Genomic DNA, 21,275 nt, shown 5'->3' with positions numbered 1-21,275 from the left:
ATCTGACAAATAATCACTAGCAAAATTCTTAAGTCTATGTATGTTTCTTCTCAATTAAGATAAAATGGATTAATAAATATTGTTAGCATTTTTTATTTTAATCTTGGAGATAGGTTGAACAAACATAAAATTGAAAAATCACAGAATCACAGAATTTTCTAGGTTGGAAGAGACCTCAAGATCATCGAGTCCAACCTCTGACCTAACGCTAACAGTCCCCACTAAACCATTTCCCTAAGCTCTACATCTAAATGTCTTTTGAAGACTTCCAGGGATGGTGACTCCACCACCTCCCTGGGCAGCCTGTTCCAGTGCCTCACAACCCTTTCAGTGAAGAAGTTCTTCCTAACATCTAACCTAAAACCTCCCCTGGCGCAACTTAAGCCCATTCCCCCTCGTCCTGTCACCAGGCACGTGGGAGAACAGGCCAACCCCCACCTCGCTACAGCCTCCCTTGAGGTACCCATAGAGAGCGATAAGGTCGCCCCTGAGCCTCCTCTTCTCCAGGCTGAACAAGCCCAGCTCCCTCAGCCGCTCCTCGTAGGACTTGTTCTCCAGGCCCCTCACCAGCTTCGTCGCCCTTCTCTGCACCCGCTCAAGCACCTCGATGTCCTTCGTGTAGCGAGGGGCCCAAAACTGAACACAGTACTCGAGGTGCGGCCTCACCAGAGCTGAGTACAGGGGGACGATCACCTCCCTAGCCCTGCTGGCCACGCTGTTCCTGATACAAGCCAGGATGCCGTTGGCCTTCTTGGCCACCTGAGCACACTGCTGGCTCATATTCAGCTGACTATCCACCATCACTCCCAGGTCCTTCTCTGCCTGGCAGCTCTCCAACCATTCCTCTCCCAGCCTGTAGCTCTGCTTGGGGTTATTGCGCCCCAGGTGCAGGACCCGGCACTTGGCCTTGTTGAACTTCATGCAGTTGACCTCAGCCCATCGGTGCAGCCTATCCAGATCCTCCTGCAGAGCTTTCCTACTCTCAAGCAGATCGACACACGCACCTAACTTGGTGTCATCTGCAACTGAAACAACTCCTTTCCTTTATTGTCATCATATATCTACTACTTCCAAATAACATAGGTGTGTTTCTTTTTTGTTTGTTCTTTTGTTGTTTGTTGAGTTGTTTTTTATTGCAACTGAAAGGAGTCATTCACTGGAAAAGTGGATGGCTATTGGCGATAATTACGGCTGAGGAGACGAAGCTGACAAAAATGGAGCAAATTTTGAAACCACTCTGGAAGCAAACCTTGTGTGAAGGTTTTCCTTGTGGAAAAATTGTGTGAAGGAGAAATTGTGGAGAGGCAACGTACTAGTAAGGGATCATGCCAAAGGAGTTAAAGGATTTTTCCCTTGTTTTATGAGCATTTCCTGAAAGACTGAAGCCTTTCCAAGCTGGGAGGATCACAGCACCACAAATACTACCTTTTCAGTATTTTCAATGTGACTGGAGAAAATTGCAGGATTTCTTTTACCTATTCATGAAGTCCACTCCTGAAAATAGTCTTCTAAATGTCCATGTTTCAGGGTTTCTCCAAGTTAAACAGCCTGTTAAACCGTTCAAGAAATTAATTCATGAGTCAGGGAAGTATTACAGAGATGTTATTTAGAAGCTTGATATAATTATGGTATTTGACATTTTCCCTATAGGAAACACAGGGTTTTCCCATAACAGACTGTTGAAAAGCCATTCAATCCTTTGATAAATCAGGCTGCTTTTAAAGAGGGAGTTTTAAGAATAAGCTTTTTGTAATTTTTGTTGATAAGCAACTATAGATGCTTCCTGTAGTGTAGAGCTAAGTTTCCAAGCTCTGTTGTCAGTCAGTGGCCTAGCAAAGATCTGCACACTCTTCACCTGAGTTTTGAGCTGGGATGTACTGTTCACATAGCAAACAGTGCTTAGGCCTAGTGCACTGTATTGAAATCAACTTCCCAGAAGGTTTCTGTTTTTTTTCCAGAATATTTTGAACGTTCTAATCTTTTGTACAAAGCCTTAAAGTGAGTATAATCATAAGAGCGAGATCTCTTTAATTCTTTTCTCCTTGGATTATATCTACTTTTCATTAAATTATACTGCATAGTATGTATTTTTTTGTGTGCTGTAAAATGCATAAGGTAGCTTGGCACTGGGAACAAAAATACAGGTTCATGTCCTTCAAAATGCCCTAACTTTATAACAAAGCAGGCCTCTGGCTCAAGCTCTTTATATCTATTTGCTCTTGCTTTCTGTTGCTTTAAGGGATCTTCCATTCTCAGTGGTACAGCTTCCACAACGGTGTAAAGGGATCCAGACTGTAATGGAGCTCGGTAAAATGGCCCAACTCTTGGGTGATAGAGATGTAAGTTTAAGCCCTAGGATCTAGGTCTTCAGCCACCTTATTGTTTTGGTTGCTTCTAATGGACTTCCATTTTTTCAACATCTTCGTTGTGCTGAAGCATTCCAAAGCAGACACGCTACTTGAGATTTGGTCTCGAAATGCTGAATAGAAGAGAATAATCACTTCCTTCAACCTGCTGTCTGTGGTTTTCTAATACAGCCCAATGGGTGGCTAATGGTACATGACACAGGGGCTCACCACAGATTTGCTTATTGTCTTACTGTCCAGCAATACCCCTTGATCCTTTTCTGTAAAGCTGGCTTCCAGTCACTTGTCTTGCAAACTGTATGGCTGTCAGGGTTCCTCTATCCCAGAGATGGAAAACTTTTATTTCTCCTTAATGAACTTCATGAGGTTCCCGTCAGCCCATGCCTCCAGCCTCTTGAGATTCCACCAAATGGCTACTCTGCCTTCTAGCATATCAGCTGCTCCACTCAGTGTGCATTGCAGTGTTTTCAGCTCCTTGTAGTGACCCAGTTCTTCACTTAATTTCCTTATTGTGGTGCTGCTAAGCATCTTAACAGACTTTGGCACCTAAGTGATTTTTGGTTTGCTTAAGTATGAGGAATCTAACTCTCACTGTAACTGATTGTTCAAATGCACTTCTCTTTTTAAGTCTCTGGGGCATGTGGATATGAATTCCTTGGGGAAAACAATTTCAAGTATCGTGCTTTAAACACAAAAAACAATTAGATTATACTTTCTTAGTTATATTGTTATAAGAAATATATCAAAAATAAACATATAATCTAATATCAGTATATGGATTTTTAAAAAGTTACAACACAAACTAGATTTCTAGTTTTTTAACATATATGATTTCGTGGAAGTACCAGGTATTTAATACTAGCTCACCATATCTTCCCTTCACCTTTCTCAGCATCTGTTGTTAGATATCTCAGGGATGCCCGTGGCATGTAATTCGTCTATACCTTTTTATGCTTCCATATTTAATTTTAAGTGATCAGGAGAGATGTGTCTATTTTAGTTGATTTTTGCATTTGAAGACTCAAGTGAAACAGTCCCACTTGCACTCTGATATTTTTGTAATTCCCATCGATGGACAAAATAGCTGATAAAATATCTTTTGTCATTAATTTCCATCACTAATTTCTATCATGCCTTGTGAGCTACCGTGGTATTTACACCACATAATGTTATGAGGGTGAATGAATGATGATGTCTCATTAGACAGTATTTTACTGGTCTTGGAGTTGTACACAGCATTTCCTTTGTAAAGGTAACAGTTTTGTGTGTATTCATTTTCCTGTAGATAATTCCCATTTTTTTTCAGTACTGTCACCATTTCGGTCACTTCCAGAAAATAAACTAAACCTGCCTTATTTAAATCTAACATGCAATTATGCTGCTTTGCATACAGCATCAAAACAAAACAAAATAAAACTGTGTTTTCTGCATGCTCTCTTCCTCGGAGGATTACTCAGGGGAAGTTGACAAATCAATAAGATTTATTTGTCATTAAAAAGCAGACAAGATGAATCTATTGCATATCTGTAATGAAATCAGTACAAAAATCTTTAAAAATATATTCTACATTGGTAATACATGTAACACATTATAATACTCAAAAGTTTTACCACTTAATTGCTGTACAAGATTTGAAAAGAGATAAAAATGAAGATTTAAAAATGGAATTAGATTTAAGTTGCCAGTTGTTCTTGGTTCTTCTGCATGCAAAACGTCTGTATTCCTGTAAAACATATGGCATTTTCTTTTATATAAGTATTAAAACATAGTGATTGGCTGATACTTGCATTTAAACTATATAAAAGATAATTCTTTAGTACACTGACTGATGCCACATGATGCAAAGTAATTTTCATTTGTTGCTAGATAAATGTGTACCTTCAGTGTGTTTCATTCTTCATGATTTTCGTAATTTTTCAGACTCTTCCAGAAGTGTCCAAGATATATATTGACTTAAATAACTTCACTATTGCAATGGTGTTATAGTGTGGTTTCTTAATACAGAGTGAAGCAAGTATATATCTAAAATTTCAACAAACTATGCTATTAGTATACCAAAACACGATTATATTAGTATACCAAAACATGATTATATTAGTAAGAGTAAACACTTTCAGCAGAGTATTTCTTGTTAAATTGTCCAATATAACAATTGTTAATTGTTAATTAATGGTTAATTAATTGTCAAAAAAAAATGTGGTGAAGAGTTGCAAAAATATTAGGAGACAGTATAAGATTACCTCTGTGACAAGTGACTCTATCACTGACTTTGAGTCCTGGCATACTCAGCAGGGCTCGGAGAGTACTTGTGTATGGGACAAATGACTGAACAAATTTAACTGAGTTCAAACTGAGGGACACACACTAGCTGAGGAAATACTTGAAGAGTACTGTGGTACTCTGTGATAGAAGGCTGTGATGATGATTTGCTATCTAGTTCATGCTATTTGTTCATTTTGATATTCTTGTTTATATATGTTATAAGCTGCTCTGGTTATGTCTGAAATTAATACACATCTGGTGAAACTGCTACAATCACTCTTTGGAAGTTTAAAGCTGCTACAAAGAAAAATAATGACTACTACAGCATATATTACTTGGGAGGTAAACCAAACTGTGCCTTGTTCCCTAATTTAATAATTGCATGTACTCATGAATGTTAGCTGCTTGTACATGGACAAATTCATATACACAAACGGTGCTGGAAAGCAGCTCTCTGCATGCAAATGTAATTGAAGAGGAAAAAAAAAAAAAAAAAAAAAAAAAAAAAAAAAAAAAAAGAAAAGTACTAGCATTAACGTCCCAGTATCCAAGAAGAAATTTCACCTCAAGAAAATTATATTTTCTTCCAAGTGTGATGGTTTTGCCCTACTGGGCAGCTAAACTCCACCACAACCTAAAATTGAAATTTCAATTTTGAATTTTTTTTTTTCAAAAAAATTAAAATTAAAAAAAAATCAAATTCAATAAGATTAAAAACCAAACAAATAAATAAAACAGTTTGTCATTATTTTCAGTGTTAGTATTTCCTGGATTGTATTTTAGTAGCTTTTTTGAATATTGCATTTTTCTGTGCTAGGATGTGTGTGTGTTCCTGTGTGCACAGTTCACAGTTAATGGTGTTGCCCATGGAAATTGGCATACAGATAATACTTTGTTTGCACTTGTGTGATAAGTTATGTATATATATATATTTTTTTTTCCAGAAATGTAGTGCCACAAACAGATGTGGCTTAGTGTATTACAGTGGAAATCTAATGTTTTGTTTAATTCAGACAGTGTGAAGACACTGTTTTCTGTAACAGTCTCCTGCTTTCCATCCATTTCACCTGCAGACATAGCTCTCTTATTATTTCTTCATTGTGAGATCCAGTACTTTAGAATGGGAAATTAATATGGTTAATTTTACAAAGATATTAATGTTTTTCTTGATTTTTTTTATGAAGAATTTTGTTAGTAGACACTAGCAGGTCCAAAAGAAATACGCAGATCTTTACTTTTCTGTTAATATAGCTGTCAAACTACTTTTGAATTTGTATAGGTAGTAGAGTATTTGCTTCTAAGCATGAAGGTCACTGGGTCAGAAGGGGTGCATCAACTGGGGATGGTATTTGAATATAGGAGCTGCTAAGTCAATATTTTGGATGTAATCTTAGGGCTTTCATTCCTTTGAGTGGTTCTTCTGAAGTTGTCTGTATGCCATTTAGAGACCTTTATGGTAATTTGATATTTTGTATTTAATATCCTGGTAAAATACATGCATAAAGTTCATGTTATCTGAAGGAACAGATATTACTAAAGCCTGCAAGATATAATATTCTGTATACTTTTTCAGGTTTTTTTTGTTTGTTTGTTTGTTTGTTTGTTTGTTTTTTAATTAGGATATGTCTGCTTATACAAAAAGGCTAATTTCTCTTGCAAAGTGTATGCAGATGAGGAAGGAGCAGTCTGATGTCAATGTAAATTCATGAACTGTATCTACATAAAAAGTTCATCATCTTATTTTCCTGCTCTAGAGAGGAAACAGCTAGAAATGACAGGTCATATTGAAATGAAGTCTGAGTTTCACACATGCCTAACAGTGTTAAATCATTTTGCTTTCTCCATAGGATTTTAAGACAGTGCTGTCTTTCCCCCAGTACCCAGGGGAGTTTCTGCACCCTGTGGTATATGCATGTACTGCAGTTATGTTGTTGTGCCTGTTTGCTTCCATTATCACCTACATTGTCCATCACAGGTAAGAATCCAGTTTTAAAGGACTTATGTTAGAGTGATCGGAGTTACATTGAGATACTGCAATTTTTCTAACCCTTACTGAGAAGATAAATATTGTGAATTGCTGCTGGATGGCAACATTGTCAACATGATTTAGACCAGAGAAGACACCCCCCCATCCCTACCTCCCCCCACCCCCCCCAAAAAAAAAAAAAAAGTTATATTAACCTTTACCAAACTTTATCTTTCCTGAGATGTATTTCTAAATGGTCTGTGTATAGTTCTTAAGACTTCTAACTTGACAATTTAATATAAAACCACAGGCACTATCAAAGTTTTGTCTGGCAAATTCTGTTGAAATAGCAAAACAGCAGCACCTAGGACAGCTACACGGGTATTGGTTTGGTTGAAAGATTTGGCTACTGTCATTGGGTAAAAGAAACTTTCTTCAACTTTTAAGTCTTCTTGGTTTTAGAAAACTTGTGTTTTCTTTTATATAAAAGATTTATATAAATGTCATTTTAACTGCATACTTCTGTTAAAGACCATTAGCAATTTAAAAGAGTATTGTACTGTAGAAGCTGCTAAATATTAATTAAGTGAACTTAATGCAATGACTTCTGATCTTCAGCTTCCATTTAATTCTTTAGAGATGTCTTGTTAAACCTGCATATCTGAAGTTATGCAATAAGCCTTTTGCTTTTCTCACTCTTCTTTAGATGTTTGATTTGATGGAGGAACCTTTAAATTAGTAGACCCTTTTTACGTCCCCTATTTTTGACTTCAGTGCTGTATAAATTAGACTGTGTTCTATAAGCATATTGCTGTGTAGGTATTCAGGAATCAGTGAATTTAATTATATCATGTTAAGCATTTTTCCAAAGTATAATTTGCATAGTCGGTATGCTTTTTTTCATTTTTAAATGTTTTTTTTTTCAACAGTACAATCCGAATAAGCAGAAAAGGATGGCACATGCTTCTCAACTTTTGTTTCCATACTGCTCTTACCTTTGCTGTTTTTGCTGGTGGAATCAATCGCATTAAATACCCAATTATATGTCAAGCTGTAAGTATGTGCCTTAATATACTTAATATAATAAGTAATTCTTATTAGATAATTAAAACTTGAAATTGTATCTTTTAACATAATATTGTTAGTTCTTTTTCTTTTCATACTTTGTCTGTGGATTTTAAGTTCTTTAGAATAAGTCTTTTCTAACCTTAATGATAAGTCATTATTATGCCATTTATCTGAGGATGGTGCTGGCATCCCTAAGTGTCTGCTTGGGTAGACTAATATTTATAGCATGATTATGTCTTTTAATTACAGCTCACAGTAAGGAGACGAAGCACAGTACACTTAAGATTTATGGACTATTTCATATCTTTCATAGTTCCATTCTTTCCAGGGGTACAGCATAAAGAGATGCACAGAGCAGGTATGGCTTGTGCTACTGTAAGCATAGGGGCCATTTGGTTTGTTAAACTAAAACAAGTTATTTCTTGGCTCGCAACAATGTCCACACTTTGAATTAAAAAAAAAAAAAAAAAAAAAAAAACTTTGTAAAATTTCTATTATTAGAAAAAATCATAGCACTACTCATCTAAGCACTCCTGCTAATTCTCAGCAAGCATACTGAAAACAGTAGCACATAATTAATTGACTTTCTGTATTTGTGTGTAAAAAATCATCTTACAATTTTTACCTGAACACTTTCTGAGATATACAGTTCAAACTGAATAGTTACAAGGAATAATAAACAGCAAGCTACATATCTTACTCAGAATAATTCCTGTCTAAGAAAAACAAGAAAATAACATAACTAGGAAACTTTTCAGTATAAATTGTTGTGTTATATATTTATGAAATTATAAAGCAATGAATGGTTGTTTCACTATTATTGCTTGATGCAAATATAGACAATACACCTATACTTGTTGCAGTGTAATCTTCAGGCTTTTGTGAAATCATAAATATGATTTATTTTAAAAGTCGATAGAATATTTTGAATCTTCATAATAAGTGAATGAAGAATTTTAAGGCTATTTGTGAAATAATATTTTGTACTTGTGTTATCCTGTCATTTTAAAATTTTAGAAGGTTTTAGATAAATTTGCTTCAGAATGCTGGTCTGAGTTATTACTACAATACTTACTGCATAAGAAGGTAACCTATTTATATGGGGAAGTTAGAGGAAAATGAGATACAAAAGACTGAAGGAAGGAAGTATATTGACTCCAACTTCTGTGCACTATGAAACATAAAATTAATTTTTAAAAATAGATTATATGTTCCCGTGAGTTCCCGTGATAGGCAGCATACAACTTTCAGTTTAAGAGTTATTACTCTAGTTTTCAGTGAGATGCTCTGGAAAGTTTTTGTGTATACTTGTGCATGACCATCTGTAAACAGCACCAGTAGATCTGTAAGCACTTATAATGTTCTGTTTATAAAGTCTACATATGTACATTACATCATTTTTCATTTAACTGACACAGCTGTCCATGAAATTATTCTGAGATACTTATCTCACAATATCTAGTGAATTGCATTGTAATTAATCTGGGAGTTCTATCAAATTGAAATATCATTTACCATTGTCTTTATCCGCAGTTTGCAAGTGAGGGTAGAAGATGAGTTTGTAGGGCAGCCATGGCCATGTAATTACACGATCACAAATGACCATCTGTTGTTAGAATCATTGTCTGGTTATTTACTTTGCAGATTGCATGGTAACAATGCAGTGTTAGCAGTAATAATGAAAAATTGATTAAGATAAATGAGTTATTAATAATGTGTTGAGTAATACATAAACTACAGGAGTATCTTCATAAAATGCATTATCAGTGACAACTGTATAGTGCTATGGTACAGGGGCAGCCCTGAGATGCTGAGAAACGTGCATACTTAGGGAAACTGAATGGATCCACATATGCTTTCTAATCAGTTTCATTAAGTTATTTATTGATGTGACATCATGCCACTTAGACATTGTCAGAAGATAAGGTACAGCAAAGATACAGGACACACAAGACACACACCATTCTCTGGTTCCTGGTAGAAATTGATGGAATACGGTAGGGCTGACTGATGCAACAGTCCAAGTAATCTAAGACAAGACTCCTGTAGCTGGCAACACAGGCTGAACAAATGTTTACTACCAGAACATTGTACCCCACCATGGACCTTTTCTTGCCTAATGACATTGACTGTCTTCAAACTTCTGTGAGTACCAGTGCCTGTTTCATCCTGTGGTAACCCTGAGAGGATTACCCTGTGGTTTATCCTTCAGGGTGCCAAAGCTAAGAGAGATCAGATTTCCTAATGGTTTCCTGAGAAACTCACATATTTGAATGCTTCCCATAGTTTGCCTAAGCAGGGGTGGGATGCAAAGTGCTCCTTTTCTTCTGCCCATTGAATATAGAATTTTTTTGAATCACTCAGACCAATGAAAGGTACATCTGTGCAGCTGCTATGAGGTCATGTGTCAGGTCTGAGTTTGTGGAAAAAAGCTGGTATTAGAGTTTAAGAATATATTTATAAAAATATTATTGTTTCAAGCAGCACTAAAATGTTAGTTATATCATGCATGTGACCTCATCAGTGTTGCTCTAGTACAGGTATCTTTCCACCTGTTTAAATTCAAAACACAGCTTCTCCTTGCAGTAATGTAATTTGCACTTTAGGTTTCCTGAGTGCATAAGGGAATCTTCCAAGTGCAAGCATTTTCTGACATAACAGCTGACATGTGGTGCCAAAGCCACTGAACCTCTACCTTTCTAATTGTAATTATTGCTAAAATTTTCACAAAAATTTCACTGCAACATTTTTACCCAAGTGAAGTAGTAGACTGGGTTATTTTTTTTCTTCATAATTAACCAAAAAGGATGGTTTTAAAATTACTTCATTTGGATCACCTTCTCCCTCTATATGATGTGGCCCAGGCTAATTTTAAGTGGCAGGAATTAATACTATAGAAATGGACCAATTTTCTCTGATAGATAGCTGGAAGAATCTTCATATCTCCTTGAAGGCAAAGTAATTGAATTAAAAAATGTATTTTCAGAGATAGTAAGATATTTATCTTTATCTGGAATCTAAAAATCTAAAAACTTACTTTTAAATCTGCATACCAATTTCAGAGAGGATTTTGTATAGACAGTCTCACTCACATATTTGCTATGCAGTCTTTACTTGTGATTTATAAAGAAAACTGATGTTAGAATGCTGGTCTGGAAGAGCTAATTGCTTCACAGATTTCCTGTGTGAATTAGGTTATATCTACAGACTGAGATTACCCACAAATCTGACTCTGAGTGTCACTGAATGCTGGCTGTTCACGTAGAATCCAGAGCTTTGAGTTTATGCCAAAATCATTCATTTGCAAGGCAAAGATTGTGTTAGGAACAGCATAATGAGATGATTCAGAGACACTACACTAGACAGAAAGGTGCTTGAGCCAACTGGTGGAGAATGCAGCCAATCCCTTCTATCTCCCTTGCTTAGGCCCTCAGATTACTATCCTTCAAAGGGCAGGGAAGAAGGCTTATTCCTTTCCTGTAACGAATGAGATGGAGGCAGACACAACTGTAGCTGGATCACTCTCCACAGTGTGGGAGGCATTGGTTCTGTACCCTCAGTCTGAAAGAGTGAGGGCACCCCCTATTTTCCTGTAAAGCATCATAGCCCTGAGGCTATGGCCATGAGGGGATGAAATGGTTAGTCCCACTACACATGTTGAAGCATGAAGAATAAGTAGGCTTAGGGGCACAAGACTCAGGAGACAGAAAGGTTATTTTAAGGGACAGAATTTTTGATTTTTTTTAATCCTAGTAGACTAGGTAGCATGATCACTTCGTGGCCTACTGATTTAAGAAGTTAAGAGCCACAACTTCGATGGGAGCTCTGGATACATGGATAAAAAAAATATTATAGAAAGAGGAGAAAAGAGTATTTCTGAGTATGCCATTTAGGGCATCTCAAGAGATATAGAAGTATACTCTATATACAGGATTTTGAGAGGTCTTTAATGCTGCACTGCTTAGCTCTCCCAAAAGAGGAACAGAGCTAATCATATGTTCTAGCAAGAGTATCAGTGGCTAGAAACTTTGCTTGCAGCGACCAGTGACACTGAAAGAGTTTTCATGTTGTGGAGTTAGATGTGCATGATGAAGATTGTACTTCCTGGTCCCTTCCTGGTGAGACCCATCTCATTTTTGGGTCTCAACTTCTTGCTATGAATTTTCTAACCATGAAGTGAGAACGGGTTTGTTCTAAGGCTAAATGCTTTAAGATCACGACATATTTCCACTGGTGTTAGAAACCACAAGGAATTTTTGAAATCCTTCCATTTCACTGAAAAGATTTTATTTTCTTTCTGTGAAGGATTAATTGTTTAATCAGAATGTTAGTGAATATCCATACCTTCCCTTAAATAGAACTGGCTGAGACAGCCTTATTTATCTGAAATATTAAAAATAAAATAAAATAAAATAAAAAATAAGGGGAAAAAAATATGTGTAGGTTAGAGCTGCGTAAGGCAGTGTTTTTGTTTGTTTTTGTTTTGTGCCAGGATGTTTTGCATAAATTTGTATTCTGGTCATTCCCATGGCAATTGCATCGTGTGGAACTTCTAACCTCTGGGGTGCTGAAATTTGCTGAAGGAGCACATAAAGACAGCATCTTCTTACTGCAGAAAACTGCAAACTTTTATTCAGTAGGCTGGTGCTTATCCCCAGTTCTAGGAATACAGTCCAGGGAAATGAGAAAATTTTCCCCATAATAACTGCTGTTATTAAGCAGATTTAGGTGCAATGCTGGCTTCAATGCATATGTCTTGATAGTTCTTTCTGTATCATTTGGCTTGTGAGTGGAAAGCCTTCTTACAAATAAGCATCATACCTTTAACATATTCAGTCATAACCCCTGTTCTGTAAGCAAAACATAGCCCTTCCCACACAATTTTAGTGAAACTTACATTGCAGTGAAGGTAAGCCCCGCTTATAGCAAAGGTAGGATCATAGAATCATGAGATGGAATGGACCCACACGTCCAGCTCCTGGTTCCATGCAGCACCACCCAAAAAATGAAACCATGTCTAAGAAGTGTTGTCTAAACGCTTCTCAAACTCCTCCAGGTTCAGTGCTGTGACCACTTCCCTGGGGAACCTGTGCCAGTGCCTGACCAACCTCTCAGCGAAGAACCTTTCCCTAACACCCAGCCTGTACCAGCTCCATATTGTTCCCTCAGGTCCTGTCGCTGTCCCCAGAGAGCAGAGCTCAGCGCTTGCCCCTCCACTCCCCTCGTGAGGAAGCTGCAGCCATCGTGAGGCCTTCCCTAGGCCTCCTCTGCTCTGGGCTGAACAAAACAAGTGCCCTCAGCCGCTCCTCATATGTCTCACCCTCTAGACCATTCACCATATTTGTTGCCCTCTTTGGATGCAAACAGTTTTATGTCCTTATATTGTGGCACCCAAAACCAAACACGGTGCTCAAGGTGATGCCACACCAGAGCAGAGCAGGACAATCACTTTCCTCAGCTGGCTAGCAATGCTGTGCCTGATCCACCTGATCCATAATATGGCTGGCCCATTTAGCTGCCAGGGCACACTCCTGACTCTCATTCAATTTTCATTGACCAGAACCTCCACTTCCCTTTTACAGTTTTAAGTTTATCGTTAGATAGTTTTAAGTGAACATTTTGATATTTCATTTGTATCAATTTGTTGGCCTCCTAAGCTTTACAGAGAGAGGCACAAATCCAGTAACAAGTTATACACAGATAAACTCATACCCTGGATCTTTAGTGCAATAAACCTAAGTTTTATGTTTGCTAATGGATCTAAGTGAGAATTTACTGAACAGAAATAACTTTGTCCTGTTCCTTTTCTGTTAACCTTGTTTTGGATGTCATGAACTGTTACCTCGTATTCATAGCATAGGGCTCAGATGTCTACCTAGCTTAAGACAGCTAGAAAGAGGTGGTCCCACTGAGGGGGGCAAGAGAGCATAAAGCCACAACCTGTAAGTGCAACAGTGCGGGAAATACATCTCCATGTCATGAATGCTGTCAGTGTGGAAATAGGGGGAAAGAAGAGTCAGAGGGCTGAGCCCACCACTTTGAAACCGAATTACTGAATTTTCAAGATGATGTGAGACAAGCATTCCTTTTCTAATGATTATTAGTTAATGAGTAAGAACAAAAATTCTAGTCCAGAAAAAATTATTTCCACAAGGAGAAAAGAGTACCCTTTCCTTTGGATTTTAGTATAAAAGCTTGGTGCACACTTCCAAATTCCACGTTTTGTTAAGTGTCCTGTATGTTTTATCTCCATATTGTCACTATTGTCCTTCATATTCATCAGTCATCAGGAGGTCCTGTAACATCAGGATATATCCTCTTTTGCCTTAAGCAAAAAATGCAAGTGGAGAACTTTATTTTGAAAGAAAAAGAGACATACTGCTGAAAAGATATTACAGAAGCTGAACACATTTATATTTTTTTTGTGTTTGCTTGAGTTGTCTATCAGAATCAACTAAGTTGCTGAATATTTCATAGTGTGGAGAAAGGTAGTGTGACTAAGGTGTGGCATAGCAATATTGTCCATTCAGTTCAGTTGTCTCCTGCAAAGTTCAATAAAATTATTTGATTATGCTATTTTAGGAATTTAATTCTCTCAAGAGGCTCACGTTTTCTGAATATATGGCTATATACACTGAATTTCACATGTTGGTGTCTGCTCACACAGAATTCATCCTTGCTGTTCATCTTATCAAGCCTTTGGCATACTTGTATGGAATAATTACAGAATTTATAATAACAGTGCTGTGCTGAAATGAGGAAGAGGTGATGAACCAATTATCTTTTTTTTTTTTTTTTTTTCTAGTTTCTTTCTTCTGGTTTCTGCCACCTTCTTTTCACTTTCTCCTCCCCCTTTTCTCCTTCCTGTCTTACTCCTTTGCTCCCCTCAGTTCATAGGGAATATATATTCACTGTGTCCCTACAGAAATGCTGCAAGCTGCACATGAACTAAGTCCAGACAGCACTAGCCACTGAACTGGCAATGTCTGCCAGCTGATGGTACAAAGTTGTCTCGTTCTCTTATTTCCGCTTCTTTTACCTCAAGCGACAACAGCTATGAAGGCTTTATGCTCTCTTGTCTAATGTGTCAGACAAGTCCCAGAGAAAATTACAAAGGGTATTCTGTTGATGATATTTGCTGCAGTGTTCAAGTTTTGTGATATGTTACTAAATATAAACAAAAGTCATGGATTTCTTTTTTCCTTTATCCGTCAGTTATTCTAAGTTGAGCAAAAATGAACACTGGTTCAAATAAATCATTATAATAGATTTGTGTTAGCTTTATTTAGCCAATTCTCTGTATTCCTTAACATTTATGTGGTCTCCAATTATACCAATATTTTACTTGTCACTGCAAAATGTCAGGTTATTGCTTCAAAGGTAACCTCATTTTATATAATCAGATGGAGACTTAGCTGATGTAATAAAGCACTGTAGATTGGATAAAATTCCAATTACTGTTTCCATAGTAATGAATAACAATTACTAACATAACAAAGATGGTAGTATTTTAAAGGTGTCTGTATTTTATTTTACTTTCAATGATAAACACACCAGTTTCTTGGAGACATCGTGATAATAACACTATTGAGAGTTTGCATTTCCTTTTGAGGGATGACACCAAGATCTCTGATTTAGTTTTAAAAATTGTCTGGCCAAGTTTATAAGTTCCTCAAAATATGCCTGCAAGTAATCTGCTTTTTAGGCAACTATCACTGATCCCAGACAAATAATTAGTCAATACAAGAAGTCAACCTTGGCTGTGACACACATAGCTGAGACAGAACTACAACAAGATATCACAATGTATATTGATGAAAAAATTAAAGAAAATATTATAATAGCAAGCAAAAATGCTGTCATTATTTTTTAAATTGCATTGTCACAATAAGCTAACAAAGTTTGCAAAACAAACCACATTTTGCATCACTTTAAATCCAGGTATAAAAAATTGTAATTAATCATGTTCTTTATAAATGTCTTTACAGTCTTGATTTCATAACATACCATTTGGTTTTACAGATATCTATCTATGATAGATTAATTAACAGTTTCTGCCTGCTTTTTTTTAAAGTGTTTTCCTTCTCTGGTTAGAAATACTTATTAACTTGCTTAACTATCTGCTCTTGTTTTAGGTTGGCATAGTACTGCATTATTCTACTCTATCTACTATGCTATGGATTGGAGTAACTGCAAGGAATATTTATAAGCAAGTCACAAAGAAACCTCAGTCATGCCAAAACAGTGACCAACCTTCTTATCCAAAGCAACCACTACTCAGGTATAGAATATTACATATAATATTTTTCTAAGTAGTCCTTAAGCATGTAAATTTTTAACACTTTTATTTCTGTATACTCTATTTTTATAGACTATAAATATAATCCATAAAGAACTGAGTCGTTTAGAGTACATAAAAATCTGAATATTTATCGTGTGCTAGTAGTTAACTATACCCAGGAGATATGCAGAACTGGTATTGGCTATGTTTAGATACCTCTGTCTCAACAGGAACAATTCAAGTGTTCTTGTTTAGTTTCCTATGGATAGGGGAAAAAATAATAATAAAAGGCTTGCTTCTGGGTTAAGGCATTATTTAATCATCAAAACTACTCTATAACAATGTTCTCTTTACCCTTATCCTTTGTTATAAATCTTGCCCACACTTGTATTGATTGCCTAGTAACCTGATAGCAACCTTCCTCATTCCACACCAGAGATCTAATGCTATTACTGGAGAGACTGGAAGTCTGGACTCCTTGTCAGCCTTCTAGATAGAACACACTAAGATGTCTCTGACAGTGTAGCAATTGTAACGCAGCATCTTGAATGTAAGACTAACTGCTCCCATCATGCAGCAAGAATGTTAACTGGGTGCCTAGCTTCAAGCCAAAATTGTACAGGGGGGGCGCGGCGGAACACTAAGATTTTCTACCACAGGTGTGAGAAGAGGGATTTGCCTTTTTTGACTTCAGCTATCAAAAAGTCAGGTGTTGTGTTGGTAAAAGTTATATATAGTGTCCCTGTATAGATTTTAGAGGGAGACTAAGAGGAACTTCCAGAGAGCAATTCCTTGCAACTGTCTTGTATGTTTGTGCGAAGACAGGATGAGTTATCATACAGAAGTATCTCTCTTTCCCCTTAGGTCACGGAAAAAACAGACAATTTAGTCTAAAGACATCATTTTTATATACTGACAAACAAGAAGTATTCATTCTACTCTTTATGGCTTTGCTGAAAAATCCAGATTAGTGTATTCTTTTAAACACAGTCTAGCTATTTTATTTTGAACACAAAATTTTTATTAAGCAGTCCTTATAATGGCTGTGTGAAGTTGTCACAACTTGTTAAAAGGCTATGGGAATATGAATGAGCTTTTCTGTTCAGACTCTACTGAGTGAAATCTGTATTAATACGATTAGTTCCCTGATTTTTAAATATATTCTTTCAGGGAGAAGAAATTACATAAAGTTCACTTTTTTTTTTTTTTTATAGTCAAGAGAAGAGCTATATTGAATATTAGATATGTTAGGTACAAGCTAAAGGAAATACTTTCACAGAGAGTGCCCGACTTTGCTAATCCATGATTTACTATGCCATTCTTCACAGATGAGAACTTCACTCTTCCGGCCCATGGTAAAATGAATAATTGCCAATTTTCAAATGCTGCCATGTGGCTATTAAGGTAGAAAATTGTTTCAGGTTACATATATACAACATAGTGTATGTTCTTCAAATTCAAATCTTGTTCAAGCTGGAAAACAACAGGCATTCAAGTTCCAGAAAATATTATTCTAATTAGAATCCTTATATCAGTCATGTTGAGGTTCTCAGCCAGTGAAAATAAATAATAGATATTTTTAGTTTAGTAACAGAAGTGATAAACCTACTTTTAGCTGTAGAAGAACATGAATATAATTGTTTAATAACTAAGTAAAATGATTCCAGAGTTATTTTCACACTCTGGGCACCATATGTCCTAGAGACACAGCCACTGGAATGTATAATATGATTTTTTAATGGTTAGTACTAGCTTCAAAGTAGTGAGGATCAATTTTATTTCATGTAGAAAATGGGCATTGTATATGGAAAATTATAAATTGCTTTAAGCAAGAAAATGCCAAACTAAATAATTAGTAATTATTGTTCTTTTAGACCTATAATGATTATTTTTTATGGCCATTTCAACTTTACTGGTTTTAATAAAATTTAAATCAGAATTATTCTGTATCATAATATTTCCATAAAATCCATTTAAGATACTTACATTTCAGTGTAGTCATTTATAGGAAATATTTTAACCAGACTGTTCTTGTATCTATAAGCTGATGCCAGCTTTCTACCTATTGTGTCTTGGGTACATAAGAGATAACATCACAGTTTGTCTGGGTATGGGGTGTGTGTGGTAATTTCTGTCTCCATCATCACCAGTAGATAGCTAAGCAATATTAAGTTTATTCAAATGAAGAATGAGTTAGGCTCTTTTGCGTATCAGGACCTGCTAGAAAGAATATAATGCAGTCTGCAAGTAACTTTAAAGGAAGAGGTGGTTTGTCAGTAATCTGTGTCTACAGAACTAGTTTGGCTTGTATTCAGTTTTTGTTGAACATTTAAAAAAAAGTGTTCAGCAGGTTTTGCTGAACACATATGAATGTGTTTGGCAAGAACTGCGCACTTTGCTGTTCTCCTTCAGGCCCTTCTGGTAATGAATATATATGATAGACGGGGTTTCCAGTTCATGTATGATTATTTTTTTTTATTCTTTGTGTATGCACTTGCTATATGAAACATAAGGATATTTTTTTGTGAGTCAGTAAATTGAAACTACTGCCAAAAATCAACACATAAATCTATGATATGGAATTTACCAAGAAATCGTAAAAATGCTCACACCACATTTTTTTCAAGGAGCTTGATCCACTCTAAAATGTAGCTGAAATACTGAAAATAAATACCAAAATATCTAAAGCGGATATTTGTACCTTTTAGTAGAAAACAATTTGCTTGTAGCAATTGATTCTGTTTCCCTGCCATGTTATTATTATATTATATATATTGTTATATATATGTTATATATTATATTAATTTACTGAAGTATGATAAATGATGTAGACTTGATCTTTTCCAGCTAGTTTTTCTTGAAAAGAAAATATGTATCCTGTTATGTAAAATACTGGTTCCCTATTATTTTTCTCTGTTTTGAGATCCAGTAATTAAACTGGAAGTCCTTTTACAGCATAGTTTTACTGAAACTTGTTATCCATGACAATATAATTTTGAATATTGCCTCTTTTTATACATTAATCATATAATATATGATATATCATATATGTTACACATCATACATTATATATCATGTCATGTATAATATATAAAAATATATATTATATATTAATTATAGAGATAAAACTGTCAGGACATACCACTTTGACTGAAAACAACTGTAACAATTCTGACATTTTTCACTAAATGTGTCTGGACGCTAATGAGATGGATCAAATTAATGCATCATTGAATTTTGTGTATTTAAATACTGAACCCTGGCACTTCAGCAGATAATGAAATCACTTCTTGTAAAATATACTCTTCAGTATTCTTAATAGAAATAAGTAATTCTGTCTGTTCATCCTCTGTGGACGTTTGTGAAACCTGGCGTTGTTTCGGCTTCTGACTAATCTGAAGTCATATTTTGCTAGCAAAGGGGCATGCAAGATTCAGCTTTTTGTATACCTGTGGTGTACAAAACTACTTGTCAACCCAAGCTGAGGTACAGGTAGCATTATTTTTTATACCTGATATTCATTCATTTTTCATGTGATAACTTAAGTGCATACAGCTTAGAATTACAGACCAGGTAGAAAATGTTTCTTTAAGGTATTCTATTAAAATCATTCCTTTCCAGAAAGAGAACAAAATTAGACTACTATCATTGTAAATACTGAGCACGATTGCACTATAAACATTTAAGAAGCTGCAGATGGGCCAGATATTGGTGTTAAGGAGACAGATAATTAAGTTACCTTTAATTTCATATTTGTGTATAAATATATCTCCTAATTTCCTCCATCTTCTTTTATTCAGTGAACATCCTGCAAGGTTACTAATAGAGCAAACCTCAGATTATAGAGAATCCTATATCTGTCATGAAAAGAAAACCATCCAATATACATAAATAAGTCTACTGAATCGTAAAATGGATAACAAGTTATGTTACTGTCTCTGCTGAACTTCATCTTGTTTATTGTGTAATGTATCTTGATACACTTTTTGAAAGGTTTTTACTATCGCTGTGGGGCTTAGGGGGAAAATATCTTTTTCAGGGCCTTAGAAAAATTGTATATATACCATTAGTAACAATTTATGAATGGATTGTGTGTTCTTCCTTTTGTATTCAGATTTGCTAGTCCTAGTACTATGGCTCTTAAAAAATAACATAAAGAATTTTTAGGATATCATAACTCAAGCAATTTACATCAGTTTTCACAAGCACACTCAGAGCACCTACAGTCAGTATCACTGGCTTCAATTTGATTTTCTTCATTGATTTTAACTATATTTTTTTAAGTTAAGAATATTTTTTTAGAATAATAATTAAAAAAGCTGTTTGCGTATTTCATATCTTTTGAAATGTCTTAATGGTATTATAGAAACTGTCTTTTAACTTGCACAAACAGTAGACCTAGTCTACAATGTCACCTAGAAGGTAACAGCTGAAATGGTCAGCTGAACTCATATCTGCTAACGGATGCATATGTACATACATGTGTATGTTTCTGGTGTTCTTTATGAGCTTGTGTATGTACAATTACTGAGTGATGTCTTGGAAGAAGCAACAGGGGTCTTCCTTGTGGGTTATGTGTAGCAATGACAAACAGCCTACGACCTGATCACATGCATGTGCAAGCGTGATAATGCTCTATTTACATCCTCCTCCTCTCTCCTACAAATGTAGCAACAGCTCTTCAGAGTCATTCCCTGGTTCGTTATCTCAGCTACCCAAGCATTTATCAGTAGTATCCAGCTAAACAGTAGCTAAGTATATTTGTCTGTGACATTGACTTCTGTTAAATTCTTTCACAGCAAAAAGTGGAAAACATTCTGAACTTTCACATCCAGAAAAAATTATCTCCTTTGATTTCTGTTAACAAATCCAGTGATGAGCCTCTTGTCTCTGGCAGTGGGAAGGTTTTACAGACTTTTGCATGGCACCACAATGGTTATGGCATCTGCTGAGTGTTTTTCTTATAACAACCCTGCTTGTCTTAGGATGAACACTTAGGTGCTTGGTCTGGATTCTGACAAGGTAGAAACCAACTCATGGGCCTACTAAATGGATCTACTAGAGCTTGGCTGGAAGTGGTGTGACTTTCATCACAATTTGATGATATGGCAATTTTTACTGAATAAGTTACCAATAGAGTAGGCTTTTTCCTGAACTTGAGTTGCATACTACAATACTAATTACGTCACTGAAAATTGGTGTGTGGTGTTTTGGCACTGTAACAGAGGTACTAACAGTACTCCAGTAATGAAGACCAAAGACATATTCACTCTTTTAAGAGTGATTATATCCTTTACCAAATAAAACCCCTATGATAAAAATAACTGATGAT

At 35.8% G+C, this 21,275-nt stretch overlaps 1 protein-coding gene across 4 annotated transcripts in view; it reads left to right on the top strand.

Annotated features, from left to right (window-relative positions):
- ADGRA1 (adhesion G protein-coupled receptor A1) overlaps window positions 1-21,275 on the top strand; it is a 275,807-nt gene that overhangs the window by 223,863 nt on the left and 30,669 nt on the right. For all 4 annotated transcript variants that reach the window (XM_032190930.1, XM_032190931.1, XM_032190932.1 and 1 more), the window contains 3 exons: window positions 6,476-6,603; window positions 7,524-7,647; window positions 15,798-15,943. In XM_032190930.1, the coding sequence (XP_032046821.1) occupies window positions 6,476-6,603; window positions 7,524-7,647; window positions 15,798-15,943 (398 nt within the window). The remainder of the gene's footprint in view (window positions 1-6,475; window positions 6,604-7,523; window positions 7,648-15,797; window positions 15,944-21,275) is intronic.

The sequence above is a fragment of the Aythya fuligula genome, chromosome 7 (assembly GCF_009819795.1).
Source record: "Aythya fuligula isolate bAytFul2 chromosome 7, bAytFul2.pri, whole genome shotgun sequence".
In the NCBI taxonomy this organism is placed as follows: domain Eukaryota; kingdom Metazoa; phylum Chordata; class Aves; order Anseriformes; family Anatidae; genus Aythya; species Aythya fuligula.
This window is presented reverse-complemented; position numbering and strand designations above follow the sequence as displayed.